At 38.0% G+C, this 20896-nt stretch overlaps 1 protein-coding gene across 2 annotated transcripts in view; it reads right to left on the bottom strand.

Moving 5' to 3' along the window:
* Window positions 1-17896: 17896 nt before the first annotated feature.
* GCR1 (G-protein-coupled receptor 1) overlaps window positions 17897-20896 on the bottom strand; it is a 91208-nt gene continuing 88208 nt past the window's right edge. Inside the window, exon 8 of one of the 2 annotated variants that reach the window (XM_087691976.1) lies at window positions 17897-18280. In XM_087691976.1, the coding sequence (XP_087548102.1) occupies window positions 18178-18280 (103 nt within the window). In that variant the 3' untranslated portion in view covers window positions 17897-18177. The remainder of the gene's footprint in view (window positions 18281-20896) is intronic. The other variant, XM_087691975.1, reaches the window with a different exon arrangement.

Genomic DNA, 20896 nt, shown 5'->3' with positions numbered 1-20896 from the left:
ACAATCAGTATGTATGGGATGACTTAGATGAGCTTTGCAGGTCCACAATTATCATGTCCCTCGACAAGCAAGTTTATTATAACGTTGTCACAGATGGGTACTCTACATGGGATCTTTGGGAGAAAATCCATAATCTCTATGATAAGTAGAGCCATGTTTCTCAGATGTATTGGCTAAAGCAGCTTATGGACCTTCGTATGAAGGAAGATTCTAGTGTTTCTCAACATTTGAGCTATTTTCATGCCATCGTTGGCTAGCTATCATCTCAGGGTATTGACTAAGGACAATCTTCCACCTTTGTTCTTGTTGGTCACATTGCGCAAGGCTTGGGACACATTCCATATTGCTATGTTTGCAAATATACCCAAGAATGGGCTGAAATTTTCTGATGTAGAGGGTGCACTCTTGATAGAGGAGATCAATAGGAAGAATGTGGATGCTTCTCGTACTTCTCATGCTTTGACTGTTTGGGGTCACCATGATGGTAAGAGTAGGAATGATCGTCATGGTAGAGACTCATAGAAGTCTCATTCTAAGTCTTGTGGATAGTCTTGTAGTAAGTCCCATGGACATAAGTCTAATTTGACATGCCATTATTGTGGGAAAGTAGAATATATCACGCTACGGTGCCATAAAATGCACAATGGTAGGCACAAGGAAAAGGGCAAAGGGAAAGCACAAGACAAGTCTAAAGATCGCATCATTATCCTTGTCCAATGTTAATATCAAAGAGATCAATGTTTTGTAGCAACCTGACTCTAATGATGATTACATACTTGCAACTTCTTCTTTGGATGAGTGACAACTATCCGATGCCTTCCCTGGTTTTACTCATCAATGTTGATTGATGGATTCAGGGGCTTCCTTTCATGTGACCCCTCGTAGAGAGTGGTTCCACTCCTATCACAATATAACTAGATCTATCCATTTGGGGAATGACTTGGCATTGCAAATAGTTAGTATTGGTGATATTCAATTGCAGTTTGGTTCAGGTAGTATGCTTACTTTGCATAATGTTCAGCTCTCACGAAGAGTCTTATATCTGTTGGCACACTAGATGATGAGAGTGACTTTATTTCGTTTGGGAATTCTTCTTGGAGGATCACCTGTGGGAACCTTGTTCTAGCACATGGTGCCAAGTTTGGCACTTTATATCCCTTGGTTATATCTGGATATGTAGATCATGTTTTGTTTGTGGATGCAGTTCCACATGTATCTCTTTGGCATCGTCACCTTGGGCACATGTCCTTAAAGGGAATGAAAATGCTTACTCATTTGTAGTATCTTCCACCCCTTGACTATAAGTAATTTAAGTCATGTGATCATTGTTTGTATGGCAAGCAAACATGTAGTATGCATAAGAAGTTTGGCACTCTATGCATGGATGAGCCTTTATCTCTTGTTCATTCTGATGTATGTGGACCTATGCCCTGTCAATCGTTAGAAGGCATGAAGTAATTTGTCACATTCATTGATGATTACTCACATAAGGTTAGGTTTGGGCATATCCTATAAATCTGAAATCTGATGTTTTGGCTACCTTTCAACATTGGCTTTTGCATTGGTTGAGAACTTGTATGGGTATAGGTTGAAATGCCTACATTGGTCAGATAATGGGGGTGAGTATGTCTCTAAATCCTTTGAGCAATTTTGCAATGAAAGGGGTATTAAGAGTCAGTTGACCACCCCATACACCCCACCCCAGAATGGTATGGCGACTAACTTCATGAATAGGACAATACAGGAAAGGGTTCATAAGTATTCTTAGCCAGGTAGGCTTACCACAGTAGTTTTGGGCTGAGGCAATGACTACTGCCGTACACTTGATCAATCAATCTCCTTGCAATTCTATTAACTTTCAGGTTGCAGAGGAAGTGTGTTCTGGAAAACCTCCCTCGTATGATCATTTGTATGTCTTTGGTTGTGAGGCTTTCTACCATGTACACCCAAGGACAAGTGCATAAAGCTGGATCCCAAGTCCATAATGCATAATTCTTGGTTGTGGTGATACAGGTGAGATGGGCTATCACCTATGGGATCCGCAGGTTCAAAAAATGATCTACAGCCATGATGTAGTCTTCCGTGAGAAAAAGATGCATAAGTAGCCTGAGTGGATAGTCGAGATACGTAGGGTTATATTTTAGGAGGAGCCTCCTACTCTCGTACAACCAGCTAGATAGTCTGTAGTAGTAGCACATAATGCTCCAATGGCCCATGACCATGATGTTAGATAGAATGTGTAGGCTCCTCGACATTTCTTGAGACGCTCTGGTAGAGCCAAACGTCCTCCTGAGCAGTTTGAGCCCTCCATTGATTATGTGATGGTGATAGATGTAGGTGAGCCTCTCACTTATGATGAGGCTATGCACCGTAGTGATAGTCAGTTTTGGGAGAGGGCCATGTCATCAAAGTTTGACTGTTTATAGAAAAATCATACATGGGAGAACACAATATTAGTGAGTTTGGGAATCTCCCAATTCCCATTTTTTGTAAACTAAAAAGGTGGCACCCGGATAACATGCCCATAAGTTTCTCAAAACCATATGATGTGACCTATCATTGGAAACCACTTGAAAAATGGAATCTATTGAGCTATAGATCACTCAATTTGGAGTTATAGTGTTCAAGTTATGACAAATCCAAAGATTTGACCACGTGTCCCAAACTTATGGAAAATTCCCATATTCCCCAATATGGTGTTGGAGTTGGTTCCTTTGCCTAGTGGAAAGCATGCATTGCCATACAAGTGGGTGTACAAGTTGAAGAGCACTCCTGGATGCCCCATGCCTACCTATAAGGCTAGATTGGTTGCTAAGGGTTTTAAACATGAGCACGGTGTTGACTTCGAGGAAGTCTTTTCTCCTAAATTCAAGATGGCTACCCTACATCTGATACTAGCATTGGTTGCTTAGTTAGATCTAGAGCTTTATCAGATGGATATTAAGATAGCTTTTTTACATGGGGACTTGCATGAGAAGATTTATATGTATCAACCTAAGGGCTTTGAGGAAAAAGGCAAGGAACACCTAGTTTGAAGATTGAGAAAGAGCCTTTATGGCCTTAAATAAGCACCTAGGGAATGGTACCACAAGTTTAATCCTTTTATGCATTTACAAGGCTATACACACAGTGATATGGATCTATGTTTATACACAAAGAAGGCTCGTAATGGTAGCCTTTTGATTTTGGCACTCTATGTGGATGACATGTTGATTTGCTAGGAGAGTTCCTAATGAGTTGGATGCTCTAAAAAGCTAGCTCAAGAAGAGCTTTGAGATAAAAGACATGGGAGAGGCCTCACATATGCTTGGGATGTGCATTATGCGTGACTGCTCTCAGGGGCTTCTTTACTTGTCACAAAAGCCAAAAAGTCCTTGAGTAGTTTCATATGCAAGATGTTAATCCTATTAGATGTCCTTTGCCTTCTCGTGTGAAGATGAGCTAGGCCGATTGTCTACAGTTTGATGAGTAGAAGGCCAAGATGGCCACGATTCCTTATGCATCTATAGTGGCCAGTTTGATGTATGCCACGATAGCCACTCATCTTGACATAGCTTTTGCACTGGGAATTGTGGCATGCTATATGGCTACACCTAGCAAGTGGTATTGGGATGTTGTGGTGCATAGATCGGATGCCGTATGCTTGCGTAGTGAATGCCGGAAGGTCCCCAAGAACAAAATAACTCTACTTTTTGCACAAAACTCAAGGTAAAAAGCATGCACGACATGAACAAGAGACCAATTGGGTGCAATCTCCCCCCATGTCTTGTGTGAGCGCTCCACAAAGCATGTATTTTATGTATTAATCATCTTCAAGCTCAAATAATAGCCCAAATTACAAAATAGCGCGCTTTTGGCTTTTGAGTTTGCTTTAGCACAAAATAGAAATAAAGCTAATGGGCAGACGCCCAAAGAGTCAGGCATACCCAATACAATGTCCAAATACAAATATCATAATCATGCGTCCATGCGCATACAAAATAATAAATAAATATCCAACGCCTCAATAAATAGGTGCGACAAAATATAGGCGCCATGCCTAAGATATGCGCCCATCAAAATATAAGTGATAACTCAAATACTCGCTATCCTCCAATGCTTTCCTCCGTCACTGCTGCTATCTCTACACATCAACTGAAGCATTCACAATTGTTAGTAAAATAATACAATTAAACCAATAAAAGTGAATAGCTAGCAGTCTTCAGCAACATAAATAAATCAACTGGTTAGAAATCAATCCTAACCTTAATTTATTACGAGTGCGCACTCTAAACTCATAAACGTTTATTAATTTAATATGTATTTTACGGAATCACCTGCTATGGAATCACCCATGTACACACTAAATTAATGAAACGCCCAAAAAGGATAGGCGTCCCCATCAACTTCTCGCATAAAGAATCCACTTTGTGTATGAGCCTTGGTCAACAAAGTTTATGGAATCCACCGTAAAACCTCACGGAATCCACCATGGCATGGAATCCACCGTGAAATATGCCTCCTGGCATCATACCCCCGGGGTGGGATAGCAATTGACCTCAATTGCTATTAGCTCAATGTGGAGCTAGCAGAGTGGGGAAAGCATTTAAGTCTCTAGCGTGCATCCATTGGGCTTCCTCTACAAGATGGTTCTTAAACTTGACTAAATATCTAGAATATCTTCGACCCGTTCTAGTGGTCATAAAGTCAGTATCTATGATAGCTTCAGGTTCAAGTATTTCAGTCTCTTCATCTAACAAAGGTGGGTTTTCATAAACAGGGTGTACAGGTAATTGGCCTCTAAGGGGTCGTAATAAACTAATATGAAATGTGTTGTGAATTTTCTAGTGAGGTGGTAATTCTAACTTGAATGCATTGTCATTAATTTTGTAATCTTAAATGGTCCATAAAATTTAGGTGCTAATTTCACAACTAGATGTTTATCTATACTTTGTAATCTGCGTTTTTCTATTCTCAACCAAACATAATCATCAACTTTGAAATTCATTGATTGTCTTTTCTTATTGGCTTGTTTGGTATATGATTGCTGAGCTTTGGCAATCATGTCTTTAACCTCATCAAAAATAGTAGCGTGCATAGTAGCAATATCATCAGCACTCTGAATTCTATTTGATAAAGATGCAACAGGTGTAGACAATCTATAACCATAAATCACTTCAAACAATGCTTTCTTTGTAGATGTGTGTGGTGTATTGTTATATGCAAACTATAGTAAATGCAAATGTGTGTCCCATGTCTGTGGTTTAGAAATAGTGTAAGCACGTAAAAGATCTAGAATGGTACTGTTAGTGGCTTCTGTTTGTCCATTAGTTTCAGGATGAAATGCAGATAAGAAATCAATTTTTGTTCCTAGGTTAGCAAACAAAGTAATCCAAAAGTTGTTACAAAATCTAGAATCACGATCAGAAATAATAACTTTTGGTAATCCATGATTAGTGAAAACAATTTTCAAAAACAATTGTGCTGCTTGAGATGCTGTTAAAGTTTTCTTATATGGAATGAAATATGCTTGTTTACTAAACCTATCTACTACAGTCCAAATCATGTCATGGTTAGCTTTAGTATTAGGTAAACCAGTAATAAAATCCATAGAAATGTGTTCTCATGGTCTTGATGGAATAGATAAAGGCATAAGTAATCCATACTGTTTACCATGATGTCTCTTAACTCTTTGACATATCAAACATTCAGAAACAAAGTTAGATATATCAATGTCCATATATGGCCAATAAAAATCTCCAGTTAATGTACGTAAAGTAGATATGATACCTATATGACCTTGGTATGGAGGACAATGAATCTCATTCAAAACAAAAGATCTAAATGGAACTCTAACACATAATCTCTTTTCATAAAACATGAATCCATCATTATAGGATAGTGAATCAATAGGAATCCAGTTATTTCCAACTAATTTATTCCAATCAGTATGAAAAGTAATGTCCTAATGATAAGTATCTTTCATAGGAGTTAGAGAATCAAATGATATAACAGAAATATTATGAATGGTGGGTCTTCTACTTAATGCATCGGCCACTACATTTTCTTTACCTAGTTGATATTGAATGATGGGATGAAAACTCTGAATAAAGGCTGCCCATTTGATATATCGGTCAAATATTTAGGGTTGGCTAAGTAAATGTCTAATACTTTGTTGATCAGTCTTAATCATAAACTCAGAACCCATTAAGTAGTGTTTCCATTGTCTTAAAGCTTGTACCACAGCTAATAATTCTTTATCATGTGTAAAATATTTAAGTTCAGAGGGTTTCAGTTTACAACTAGAATAAGCTATGGGATGATTATCTTGCATAAGTACGGCTCCTATTCCAGATCCACTAGCATCAGTAACTACTAAAAAGAATGGTCTATTAAAATCAGGTAGTTGTAATACAGGAGCATGGGTTAATGCATGTTTCAATAAGTCAAAGGATTTCTGTTGATTATCAGACCAATGATAAACAATACCTTTCTTTAAAAGTTTAGTCAAAGGCAAAGCAAGTAATGAAAAATTTCGCACAAACTTCCTATAGAAACTAGCAAGACCTAGGAAAGATCGTAACTCATGCATATTTTTAGGTATAGGCCAGTTCAATATTGCTTCTATCTTCTTAGGGTCAACTTTAATACCATCTGATGATACAATATGACCTAAATATTCAATTTCTGTTTTAAAGAACTCACTCTTTTTCGGATTAGCATACAGTTGATTATCTTTCAATAACTTGAAAACCAAGGACAGATGTTCATAATGTTCTTTCTCATTTTGACTAAACACCAAGATATCATCAAAGAATACAATAACACAATGCTGATATTTCAAAAATATACGATTCATCATTCTACTAAATGTAGCAGGTGCATTAGCCAATCCAAAAGGCATCACTAAAAATTAATAATGACCAAATTGTGTTCTAAATGCAGTCTTGAATATGTCAGACTTATCTAATCTCACCTGATGATAACCAGATTTAAGATCTATTTTACTAAATATGGCAGAACCTTGCAGTTTATCCATAAGGTCATCGACTCTAGGAATTGGATATCTATTCTTTACAGTAATGTTATTTAAAGCTCGATAGTCAATGCACATACGATAAGTATTAGTCTTCTTCTTTACCAACAAAATAGGTGCACCAAATGGAGAACTACTAGGTCTAATTAATCCTCTATTTAGTAATTCCTCAACTTGATTTTGAATTTCTTTCTGCTCTATCTGGTTATGCCTATATAGTGCTTTACAATGTGGTTGTGTACCAAGAATTAAATCTATTTTGTGGTCTTCTGGACGTGAAGGAGGTAAACCAGGTGGTAGATCTTCTGCAAAACAGTCTTTAAATTGTGCAAGAAATTCTTTATGCCTAGGGTGCATATGTTTTTCTTTAACTTGCAGTTCATTCGCCCAAATTAGATAAGATTTACTACTTTTGCATAATGCACATTTAGCTTGAGTATGAGAAAGTAGTGGAAAAGCATTAGATGCATGCATACCATACAATGTAATATGTTTTCCTTAAAAATGAATATTAATTGAATGTGTGAAATAATCTATATCAGGGTTATGCTGATGACGCCAAGGCATACCCAAAATAATATCACTGGACTGTAATGGTACAACTAGAAAATTCCTTCTTTCAGTGTATTCACCAATTTGAATTTCTAAGTCATGCACCTCTTGTGTTCCATTATACCTTGTGCCTAAGAATGCTGCTTTAATGCGATAATGCGTAGGAACAGTTTGTAATTTCAATTCTTTCACTAACTTTACAAAAATAAAATCATGAGTACTCTACCATCATCATGCAAAATAATCTTTTCTTTTCCATACACTAAACATTTCATTGTCAATAAAGAATGTGGAGTTGGCGTACCTGACAAAGTATTCGAAGGAGTGGTAATGTTATCTTCATCTTCCGTGAAATCAAGCATTTCTTCATGTTCGTCATCTTCCATTGCTCCAAGGTAGTTGATATGGACAGGTGGCTTCTTCGATTGGCAATTGGCTGCTAGATGTCCAGGTTGGTGGCATTTGTAACATGCTATAGGTTTGGCTTTAGATACATTGTTTGCAATGGCAGAAAGTCTAGGAATATTAGGATTTGGCTGTGAAGTTGGCTTAGGGTTTTGATTGGTATTGGATGGTAAAGCAGGTGGTTTTGCCCAAGTCTTACGAAAAGATGATGAAGGAAAACGACCTTGATTAAATCTTCTAAAATTTGAATTGAATTGCTTAGATCCATAGTTACCATTGGCTTGAAATTGCTGTGGACGCTTGTCTCTTCCTCGAAGCTTGTCTTCTGTGTCATGAGCTAAAGAAATTGCGTCTTCAAGAGTTGCAGGCTTGAACATATTGACTTCAGCGTAGTAATGCCCAAGTAATCCAGACATATACTTGCACTTGTGAGTCGCTTCAAGTACATCTCCAAGCATGCGTAACTGGAGTAATGCATTCCAGAAAAGTTCGGTGTACTGAGGAATAGACTCACGATCTCTTTGCTGAAGAAGGTCCCATTGCTTTATGGCTTTTTCATGGAATTGTGGAGGAAGGAAATTCTGCATAAATTTATTCTTGAAATTCTCCCGGGTAGTGGGACAATCTATGCTCTTACGAACCACGATCCACCAAAGAGATGCTCTATCCACTAAATGATTAGTGACACACTTGATTTTATCTTTTTCTACGTATGTTTTCTCATGAAAGTAATCATCAAACTGACTGATGAATGCAAGAACAGTTTTTCCATCTCGAGTTCCATTGAAAGTACGGAATTTGAAATTTCTTTTACTTATCTTTGTTTCTTTGCGGATGGATTGAGCTTCGAGAGTCGCGTCGATGGTACGTCGGATAAGATCTTCAAATTGTGGTTCCTCTTTGTCAGTAGTCGATCTTTGTAAATTAGCCAATTGAACTTGCAATGCTTGCCGAGCTCGTCGTTCTTCATCCGACTGCATCATAATTAAATCCAGCTTTTGCTCCATTGTAGGTTCAGCTAGATCGCCTTCAGCCATTAAATCATCCATATGTGGTTCCGTCATCCTGCAAAACTTCAAAAAACCTCACACTCTCAAAATCCAATTAGCCGGATGAGCATAGCTCAAGATCGGGTGTACAAGGCTTATATATTTTTGTATGTGGCTTTCACAATCTTCGTCTTTGGCTATTGCGGGATTTGCAATCTTTGAAAAATCTTCGTTTTGACCTTTTACATGTGCTGAAACTAGTTCAGCAAGTCTGCGTATGCGAACAGTACCTTATAGAGAACAACTTTGCAGTTCGGTATTTCTGCGCAGGAATAGTCCTTCTAGGAGTTTTGGACAGAAGTTAGTTTTGACTTCAAGTTACTTGCCAGACTTGCAGAGTAAGTCATTTTTGACTTGCAGAATTTAGGCTTGGAGGACTTGGGAGATTAGGAATCTTAGTGGCTTAATAGAACCTGCGTGATCATCGTGGATAAGAGGACGTCTTCTGCCGTTTTGACGCCGTTGAGTACATACTCTTGTCGTTTTTTGACGAATTTTTTTTATGAAGCTTTTTTTAAAGCTTCTTATTAAGCTTTTTACTAAAGCTTAGTAAACTTTAGAGTAAAGCTTTTGAACTTGTTGAAGATATGGAGCTTACTGTTGTCTATGGAAAAACGTCTTGGAGAGGGAGATGTAGGAGTGGTCCTCCGTCGTTGCAGGCCGGTCCTTCGCGAGATCAGAGGCTGAAAACAGAGGTTCTTGACTGCCAGGAATCCACCTGTATCGACCGTTCACGATGAGATTGACCAAAGAGCTCGATCGTTCCAAGAGCTCCACCTTCGCAAAAGATGGGTAGCGATTGGAAGCTCTCGATCTCAGCTTCGCTCTGATACAACTGGTGTGCAGATCGGATGCCATATGCTTGCGTAGTGAATGCCGGAAGGTCCCCAAGAACAAAAGAACTCTACTTTTTGCACAAAACTCAAAGTAAAAAGCATGCACGACATGAACTAGAGACTAATTGGGTGCAATCTCCCCCCATGCCTTGTGTGAGCACTCCACAAAGCATGTATTTTATGTTTTAATCAAGCTCAAATAATAGCCCAAATTACAAAATAGCATGCTTTTGGCTTTTGATTTTTCTTTAGCACAAAATAGAAATAAAGCTAATGGGCGGGCACCCAAAGAGTCAGGCATATCCAATACAATGTCCAAATACAAATATCATAATCGTGCGCCCATGCACATACAAAATAATAAATAAATATACAACGCCTCAATAAATGGGCGCGATAAAATATAGGCGCCATGCCTAAAATATAAGTGATAACTCGAATACTCGCTATCCTCCAATGCTTTCCTCCGCCACTGCTACTATCTTTACACATCAACTAAAGCATTCACAGTCGTTAGTAAAATAATACAATTAAACCGACAAAAGTGAATAGCTAGCAGTCTTCAGCTACATAAATAAATCAACTGGTTAGAAATCAATCCTAACCTTAATTTATTACAAGTGCGCACTCTAAACTCATAAACGTTTATTAATTTAATATGTATTTTACGAAATCACCCGCTATGGAATCACCCATGTACACACTAAATTAATGAAACGCTCGAAAAGGATAGCGTCCCCATCAACTTCTCACACAAAGAATCCACTTTGTGTATGAGCCTTGGTCAACAAAGTTTACGGAATCCACCGTAAAACCTCACGGAATCCACCGTGAAATATGCCTCCTGGCATCATGCTGTCAAGGATATCATGAGGTACTTGAAGGGCACATCAGATATGTGTATATGTTATGGTGGCCAGAATATAGGAGTCATGGGGTACACTGACTCTAATTATACAGGATATGCAGAAAGTAGGAAATCCACCTCTAGCTATGTGTTTATCTTTATTGGGGATGCTATTTCTTAGGTGTCCAAGGTGTAGAAACCCACTAGGGTTTACTATATGGTACCATATGAGTGTAAGGGAGGGGGTTATTTAAGGGAAGGAATGTACATTTTATAAGGTAAGGTCATAAATAGGGGATAGATAAGGGGTATTTTTATATATTTCTTGCACGCAAGTGATGTCTCCTTATTACTACTAGTGAATCTCCCGTACTTGTAACGAGGCTCTCTAGTTAGGCCATCTGATGGCAAAACCTTGGTATGACTGACGTGGTTCCTACCCTACATTTGGATCCTATGAGTGCTATTCAATTAGCCAATAATCTAGTCTTCCATGCGAAGACAAAGCACATTGAGGTGCGGTACCACTCTATCAGAAAGGTCATTGAGGACAAGTTTGTTGACCTTGTCAAGATCTCAACAGACCAAAATCTTGTAGATCTACTCATGCAAAGTCTCTCAATAGAGTGTTTTGTTTTGCCTTCCTTAGAAAGTTGATGGGTGTTGGATGAGATGATCTCTATTCCTCATCTTGTTGTACTCTATGTACACATTGTACTTTGTCACTTTTTTTAAAAAAATTCCTCTTCACTTGAGGCGCATTCACCTTTAAGTGGGAGGTTGTTGGGGGTAAAGGTACATGTGCCTAGCCACCCATGTATTACTACACTGATAGTACCCACACCTGCATACTGCAGGCCATGGGCACCCATCATTATCACTTTATTATTTATTTGTTCAATGACATTTGAATAAAGGGAAGGCTGGTCACACCTCTCTTGCTTTCTTGCTCCATCCGCCATAGCTCACACCTCTCTTGCTTCTACTTGCTCATGTTTCCACTTGGGCTTCTTCCTTCAGTACTCTCCTTCCTCTCTAAATGGCATCTCTAAGGTGGCAATGATAGGAATCCAATCCTACTCATCCTCTGGGCGGCATGGAACATATTTTTTCAATGGCTTCTATATAGAGGGACAAATTATGTCACCATGCAACAAGCTAGAAATAGCATCCAAGTCAACTGAGGTAGTGTCCTAGCTATTCACTTTAATGTGCATAGTCTCACTTTAGTTTTCTAAAAATACTAGACCATTTCCCAAATCTTCATGAGTCATGCATTTGCACATCTAGGGTCAATCGAGTAATAGGTTACAATAAACTCCCTTTATGACCACAAATGTGACAGAGAACCTCATACTAGCAATCTTCCCAAGCCAGTCAGTCCAACACACCCAGGGGGCACACCTTAGAACATTGGGCCCAGTAAATCAAATGCAACCCTTCTCGCCCATGAAGAGCCTAGGCTTGAGCTTGCTTAGCATCTTTCTGTAGGTTATTGGCCTCACATACTTGTTTGTATCACTCTATGAAGCTATGTGGATCATCTCCTATACGATAATTATCAAGTTGTTTGGCCACTAAGGGCGTTTTGGCTTCATCTTGTTGGCTAGGTATATTTCTCATTTGAGTCAATAACTTTTGGGTCATGTGAGCTCCTATGGTGAGTAGGTAAGTGTGATCAAATAGCCTACATTGAATGAGGTCTATTAGGGTGTCACTAAATGATCCTTACATTCTTGCATACAACAACATGTTCTTGATCCCATAGGGAAAAATCAGGACCACTAATCCTTTGTTCATCTAGTTGAAGTAAATGCTTTTTACATATGAATAAATGATTATTTGGGGCATTATCCAAACCCATTATGAAAAAGTCCTATGTAAGAGATACCAGAAGGCATATTCCATGGTGGATTCCATGAGTTTTTTATTCCACGGTGGATTTCGTAAAACTATATTTATTTGCGGGGGCTCATACACAAGGTGGATTCCTTGTGCGAGTCCTTTTCCGATGTCATGTTAATTTAATGTGTATGTGGGTGATTCCAAAGTGGGTGATTCTACAAAATACATATTAAATTAATGGACGTTTATGAGTTTAGAGTGTTCACTCAAATTAAATTAAGGTTAGGACAGAGTTCCAACCTATTTAATTATTTTGTAGCTGAAGACTGCTAGGTATTCACTTTTGTGGGTTTTATCTTATTATTTTCTAACAATTGTGAATGCTTCAGTTGATGTGTAGAGCAGGTAATGGTGGCGTTGGAAAGCACCGGGCGATGGCATGAATTCAAAATACCTAGAAGAATTATTATTTTTTATGGGCGTGTGTCTTATCACTAAAGGTGTGGGGCCAATATTTATTTAGGCACTCTTATTTATTAAAGCACTTGACAAACATTTATTATTTTGTATGCGCATAGACGCTCGATTTAATATTTCATTATTTGACATTGTATTTGGGCACATCCTAACTTTTGGGATGCCCAAACGCTTTATTCTTTATTTGGGCAAAAGCAAACACAGAAGCCAAAAGCATGCTAATTGTAAAGTGGCTATTTTTGAGCTTGGAGATTAATAAATCTATAAATACGTGCCTGGTGAAGCGCTCACACAAGGCATGGGGGGAGATTGCACCCAATTGGTCTTCTTGTCTCTTGTCATGCAAAATCTCTTCTTGATTTAATGAAGCTTTTGTAGAGTTATTTGTTCTTGGGGACCTTTCGGCGTTCACTACGCATGCATACAACATCCAATTTGCACACCAGTAAGCGTATCGAAACTATAGGATTCTTCATCTACTCCATTATTTCAAGCATTCATCAAAGATTCAAGTTTTTTATAGGTGAATTGAGAGAAGGATTGGTGGAGGTTGGAAACCTATAAGCCAATTCTTTCACAAAATGATAAAAATGCATCAAGTAGGGCATGCATTGCATTTTGAATATTTAGTGGTGATGGGGGAATGTTATTAAGCCCTAGTTTGAGCAACTTTCGAAGAGAAGGATTCTTAATTATATTGAGGTTAGCACTTACTACATGTTGATATTCTTGGAAGTAAATTTTAGAATCATAGAGGTGACAAAAACATGTAGAATCCTTCCCATTCAAGAAGCATTTGTTTGTACGATACAAAATTTTCTTAAGAGAGGGGAGAAAAGTCCATCCAAAGGTGATAGATGACCAAATTGAGTGTGGAAGAGTAATCTCTTGCACAAAAAAGAACTCTCATAGAAGGGATTTGAAATGCATTCTTTCCATAAGTACATTTGCAAAACAAGCATGGAGTACTATCTTTCGACATCTTTTTGAGAGAGAAGACTTTCTTCCATGAGATTTCCTAATGAGAGAAACTTGCATCAATCATGCAATAGTTTCTTAATTGTACTGCTACAATCATCCAATGTAATGTCTTTTCATTTTAAGTTCATTGATGCAGAGCCCCTTGCAAATGGTTCATGGAGGACTATATTTCTATTACCAAAATTCATTGGTTGGGAAGAAGGTGTCCTCTTCTACTACCCCAAGATGATGTCAAATTTAGTGTCACATGCACGCTTTATGAAAGGGCTGAAATAATTCATAAAACCATAATGGAATTTAGCATCCTTTCTACCATTAGGTTCCTTGCAAGATTTGGTTGACACACAAAGACCATATGGCGAAGTGTACTGATTTGCCTCGAATGTTTGCATAGAAAAAGTTCCCATCAAGTGTGTGGTGCCCAACAATGAAGATACCTCATCTCGAGCAAGTCTTGCAAACTCTTTGGCTACTAAAGTTAAGTCTTTTTCACCCGATAATATAAGCCACATTTCAATTGGGATTCGGGCAATAGGGGTGTAGGCCTTAAAATTTCAAGTTTTGTTATTCTGATCTTGAAGAAGAAGTTCCAAATGCTGAGGGGGGGATGAGGCATCAACATAGAGGGGTTCTTTATTATTTACCCATGATGGAGCATGCCAAGTATTGGCAAGGGTGTTGGCCTCTTCTTCCAAGTAAGATGGCAAAATAAGAGAGGAATATTCAACATTTTCAAGGCTAGGGGACAAAGAAAGAAATGCAAAAAATGTTCTTGGATTGGAATTCCAATAGGTGAAAGGAGCTTTACTGATCGTAAATACATGCTTAAGTATTTTTCTTCAAGAATCAAGCTAGTTTGAATGCATTTGATCATCCTCTTTTGTGCATGTCAAGAGATCTTTAGTGAGAATTTCCAGCTTAGTAATAGCTCCTTTAGGGTCCATCAAGTGGGTTATCTAGAAATATCCAATTGCAAAAGGAGTGACTTAGAGTCATGATCATTAGTAAGAATAGCGGAGTTGAGCTTGGTGGGCAAATGATGAAATTCCACATCATTGATACATGTAAATAGTCGTTGAACAAATATGGGAGGTGCTGGAAGAGAGTCTCCATAGCCAAGCGCAAGCAAATCAAAATGCCATGTACTATGAAAGTATATCAACCAATATTAAACATACTAAAACAAATAAATAAATATCATAGCTATACTTGGACACTATGACCACAAGTGTGTGTGTGTTATGACTAAGCTTATCACTAAGAAAAGTTAATATAATTGTTGCTTGTCAATCATCAAAGTTGTATGTAGATAACATAGTTTACGCTATGATTGTTGCAAATCATTCAAAGCCTCATTTTGTTGTAATAGTGTCAAGAACAAAGTGAGAACCAAAATAACAAATTACGTAGTTATGAACCATTATATCTGCAATAGAAGAGTACATTGGAAATATGTAGCATGAAAGGTATTATTGATCTAAGATTACAACTTTCACAATAAATTACAATTTACATGGTGGTGAAGAGGTGATATTAGTACTTGCAAACCAACTGAAAACGCTAGTTAGTAAGAACCAAAAAACCATTGACAGGTTATATCAAGGAACCACCTCGGTTATCATCCCCTTTACACCATGTTAACTATACGTTATTAGAATATAAAGAAGCCATTTCACTTGTCACAAATAGCAATTGCCTTTTGTCTCAAATGGTAAGAGCATACTCTAACCACTAATTTTAAAGAAAGGAGCATAATATTGCCTCTTCATAAGGAAATTGACATCATAATATCAATTTGTGAGGCCTAGCAATAGAGAGGTAGATGCAAATATAAACGGCTATTATGAGACCACAATCTATCAATGACAATAGGGATTACCTAGCAAATTCATAGTCTAAGTCTTTGTGAGCAAGAGAGAAAACATGTATGCATTCATTGTGTGTGTGTGTGTGTGTGTGTGTGTGTGTGTGTGTGTGTGTGTGCATGTGCGCGTGCGTGTGTGTGCGTGTGTGTGTGCATGTGCGTGCGTGCGCGGGTGTGCATGTGTGTTTGTTCAAGGTCAAAAAAGACCAAGCAAGAGACTTGGATTTACTTGACAATAATGATACACCTTGAATAGACTATTGTTTTCAACTTAAGACCAAATAAAGATAACGATGAATAAATCCCAATAGACTTGGGAGATATTTTGAACATAAAATGATAATTTCTTCATCTTGTCTTTCAAATATAAAGAAGTATCTTCAACCCAGAGAACTCACCCACCACCATTTACCAAAAAAAACATTTAGTTAAAAACAAGTTTGTTTTGATGAAGTAGACGAGTTAATCATACTTGTGAGACTTACTAATGAAAGAGATGAAAATTAACACCACCTAATATCGATATGTGTACCCTTGTTAGCTCTTATGTATGGAGTATGGAGAATAGGGTATAAAAGAATAATGCTTATACTTAACTATAAGCAGATCTAGAAAATAGACTCCAATTGTTAACAAAAAGACCAAATAAGAGTATAAGTGTGCAATGAATGAACATTGCAAAGCTAGATACTCTCACCTTTAAAAACAGTTTGTTTAAATAAGAGGAGCTTTTCTTGAAGAAACCAGTAGGGTACATAGCAGAGAGGAGAGAGAGTATTCACGAGATCATCAAAAGCATAAAACATCTAGGTAATAAGTAATACATGTAGGTTTGTGAGCCATACAAGGATGCAAGCTAGTAATGGGAAAAAGGGCCATACATTAGCATTGGTATGGAAAACCTTACTACTTGGAATAATAATTATTGTTATCGATAAGTAAAAGTCAATAATCCGAAGACCATATGGTACGTCTAACGACCTTTCTTTGCTTTGATGATTGAGAGGATAGTGAGAAATTAGAAGGTATAGTTTATAGACCATAATATTATGTCCTCTACAATGGAAGCTTAGGTTGGTAAAACCAACCTTATTGTGTGACAACAATGTGCTATTGCAAAGACAAGTTGAGATCAACTCAACAATGAAAGCCCTAGTGACTATACACAAACACACACATGGATGCACGTGTGTGCTTGTATGTATGCAAGTATATATTTGTATATGCATATGTACTTAGATGATAGTGAGCACCATACATCCAAAATAATAATATGGGGAAGTAGCTTTTAATCAAAAAGACTAACATAAACCTTCCCTTGAGCCAAGGTTATTCCTTATGTAACCATGTGATTTAAAAGACTACTATAAGCCTAAACTTAACTATAGTCCAATGATTATCAACCACCATATTGGCACATGAAAACACTTAATATTGAGTCTTCTACTTGAACATGCACAACTAAGTCTTCATCTTGTGAAGTGAAATTGAAGGGCAAGCAAGACCCACTCCCTCAACATGCTCAAGATTTGGCTCAAACTCAAAAAACAAAAAGCAACATTTGCCTTGGGCTCATAACTTTTTGGACTAATGATCCATAGGGCTCTTGTAGAGCTCAATCTTCATTTGACGAAGTTGAATTAAGAGCGCAAGATTAACGTCCTAGGATATGGCTTAAACTTAAATTTACCCCACCCAAATCAATGAGTCTTTGTACAAGCTTAAGGTTCAACATTGAAGAGCTTTGAGGGTTATGTGCACAAAGGTCATGTTTGAAGAATAAATACACCCTAGTTAACTCATCATGGAGATGGCAATGGACGACGTCGGTATGTATTTTGAAGTTCCACTAGTAAACAAAAATTGTAGCATGCACGTAACCAAGGATAGATGGTATATTCAATTCTTAGGGGTTGAGGAAATTCCATGAATGAGAAAGTGTGCTTGTTATGTGAAATATATGGGTCTTGTCTTTGTCTTTTGCATGCATAAATACTTGATGGTATTGTGAACAAACTAGTAACATGTGAGAACACAAGATTGCCATTAACCACAAATTTATGGACAAATGTTTTACTTTTTCACTCCCTGTAAAGGGTGCAATTATTTACAATGTATTTAATATAGACACCCCATGTCCTCCAAGGTAAGCTGCAACTACTAACATGAACTTGTGAAGACTTGTTGAAAATGAGGCACTAAGGAAAAAAATTGATTCATACATGGTTGAAGAAGGCTTTTATAACAGAAGGGTTACGAGGAAGTCTACGCAAGTGGCACTTCAACTATGCCCACATCATGCACGCTCAAGCTTTATCCTCATTGTTGAGCTGAACCAGCTCACTTTCCAAATCCTGTCCCAAATTTGCAAAGCCACCATGCGACCACCTTAGTTTCTCTGGCCAGTACCTGCAAAACACACATTTTCATGATGAGATGACATTAGACATAGATGTACTTTGGTTTTGTCTCATAACCCACATTGGCCTTTTGTAGACTCCGTGTGGGTGCGTGCACGTCCGCATAGGGGGGAAGGGCCAGGGGGGCATGCTTGCACGCACATGCACACGATCATTTATCTATACCAGCCAATTGATAAACACACACAGAGATACATATTCATTACATACATTAAGCATATAAACACACACAAGTATAATGTTGGGCACACATTATAGCTGCAAAGAATGGTTTCCCAAAAGGTTGGTGTGCGCATATGTGCACATGTATGACAGGTGTGCATGCACCTATGTCCATGCATGCACATGCGCATGGATGTGAGCAGGGTCACTCCTCAGAATCCTATAAGTCTGTGTGTGCACGTGCAAGGTTACTAGTCAGTATGCTATGATTTAGATCATTTATAAAAAAGCTTGGTAGATGGAAATTGTATGGTTGGGATGGTATCACAATGTTTCTAAACATTTTCAATAATGGCATTTTTGTCTTCCTGATAAATGATGTGTAGCATACAAGAAGATTATCTCTTTCATGGAAACATCTTAAAGAATTGTTTCTCAAAAGGAGTGATGCGAAACTTCTGCTTGTATGACTGTCATACTCATGCCAAAAGCATGTAACATGTTACTAAAATAATTGCCAAAAAATAGAAGGGAAAGTATCCATGAAGCCCAACATGGTTTCGTACCCAAAAGATAAATCACTGACAACTTTGCCAATGTTTATTTCGTTAAATATGCAAAGCAAACAAATCAAGATGTTCTCTAATTGTGAATTGGTGAGGAGAGAGTGCATTGGGATCCAAGTTCTCAAACAATGACAAAATTGGAGTTTGCACCACTAGTTATTAAGGATACCAAACAATCTAGTATATTGTGAATCGGGGTAGACAAGGCAGTGCATTGGGATCTCATTTCTCAGACAATGGCAGTATTGGTGTTTGGATGAAATTTGGAGGGAATAAATTCACTAGCTATATAGGGCATAGCTACCGAGAATGGGAACAGGGAACCAGGAACATGATAGGAAAGGGGAAGCCCCATTCCAGGAACAGGGAGGGAATGGGACATTTAAAAATAGGTAAATTGTCATAATTTTTTATAATTTTGAAATAAAAAACTTCACAAATATTCAAAGACACTCAAAAAGAACACTCTAAACATCATATTGCACTATCAAAAACAAGATGAACACAGCATTATCAGTCAATGCTGTAAAATAAGTACATAATAGTAAAAAAAGTCTAAAGAGTAAAGACTTGATAGCTGTGGATGTCTGAAGTCTGAAGTACATATCACGAAAAAGCCAAGGCCCAAGTGGCAAAGCCAATAGAAGATATAAATATCAAGTATAACTGGGGTAAAACAGTGACTTGGTGTCCGCAAGCAAATGGAATGTGGCATTGCCTACAATGTTCCAGGCAGTTGGATCGTTGTGAGGAATGGAACAAGATTATTCCACCAAGTTGGATTGTGTTTCTTGTTCCAGCCAATCAGGGAACAGTTTTCCACTGTCCCAAGGCCCTGTTCCATGTTGCCATTGAATAAGGACAGCAAAGCATCCCATATACTTGGTTCCGACTTAACTGAGTCCTAGAGGCTAGAGGCAAGTAACTGAGGCTAGATCTATTTGCAATAGCAAATCATCCCCTGGTATCTTACCTTGACTGCCTTACAGCTCTAGTTCTGTGGCTCAAGCTTACATGGTCTACATAACCCACTTTTGTGGATATGTTGATGGCAATTCCAGAGCCTTCGAAACTTTTGGGCTGGTTGGCCATACATGTAATTCAAATGTCTTGTATATCTATGGTTATAGAAATCCTATGCAAAACAAAGGAGAGATTGTTAACAATGCACAAAGTTTGTCTTCCCAAATCACATGACTGCCTTACAGCTCTAGTTCTGTGGCTCAAGCTTACATGGTCTACATATCCCACTTTTGTGGATATGTTGATGGCAATTCCAGAGCCTTCGAAACTTTTGGGCTGGTTGGCCATACATGTAATTCAAATGTCTTGTATATCTATGGTTATAGAAATCCTATGCAAAACAAAGGAGAGATTGTTAACAATGCACAAAGTTTGTCTTCCCCAATCACATGGGGATTGAATGTGCTAGACCACAATGTTGGTTGCTCTATGCACACGTCCTTGCTTTTAGGTACTGGATAATGCAAGCAAGGATCACCTCTTGGGACATTTCAAAGGATCTATATTTGCATGCCCAAGTTGGTGATGAGCTGGAAAAAAGCACTAACATTAAATGGACAGGGAGAAATGAATCAATAAAAATTCAGAGGAAAGGAAGAGGGAGGGTTGTTAAGGATGTTCCTAGACCATAAAAAAGTGGATAGGATTCTTCTAGTTTAGAGATTTGATGCAGCAGTGTGATCATGGTTACACTAGGGGCTAGACAATCTAGACATATATGCCTCCACATGAGACATGTCAGAAAGCAATTGTGCACCACAATTGATGAGATCCGAAAGGATTAGATATCTAGGGGGAAGATTGTGAGGATGGAGAGTTTGCATTGGAGTACAGCATTTGGTCCTCCTTTGGCT

This window comes from Lygodium microphyllum, chromosome 2 (assembly GCF_053477565.2).
Source record: "Lygodium microphyllum isolate KBCC chromosome 2, Lygodium_microphyllum_v1.1.10, whole genome shotgun sequence".
NCBI lineage: Eukaryota > Viridiplantae > Streptophyta > Polypodiopsida > Schizaeales > Lygodiaceae > Lygodium > Lygodium microphyllum.
This window is presented reverse-complemented; position numbering and strand designations above follow the sequence as displayed.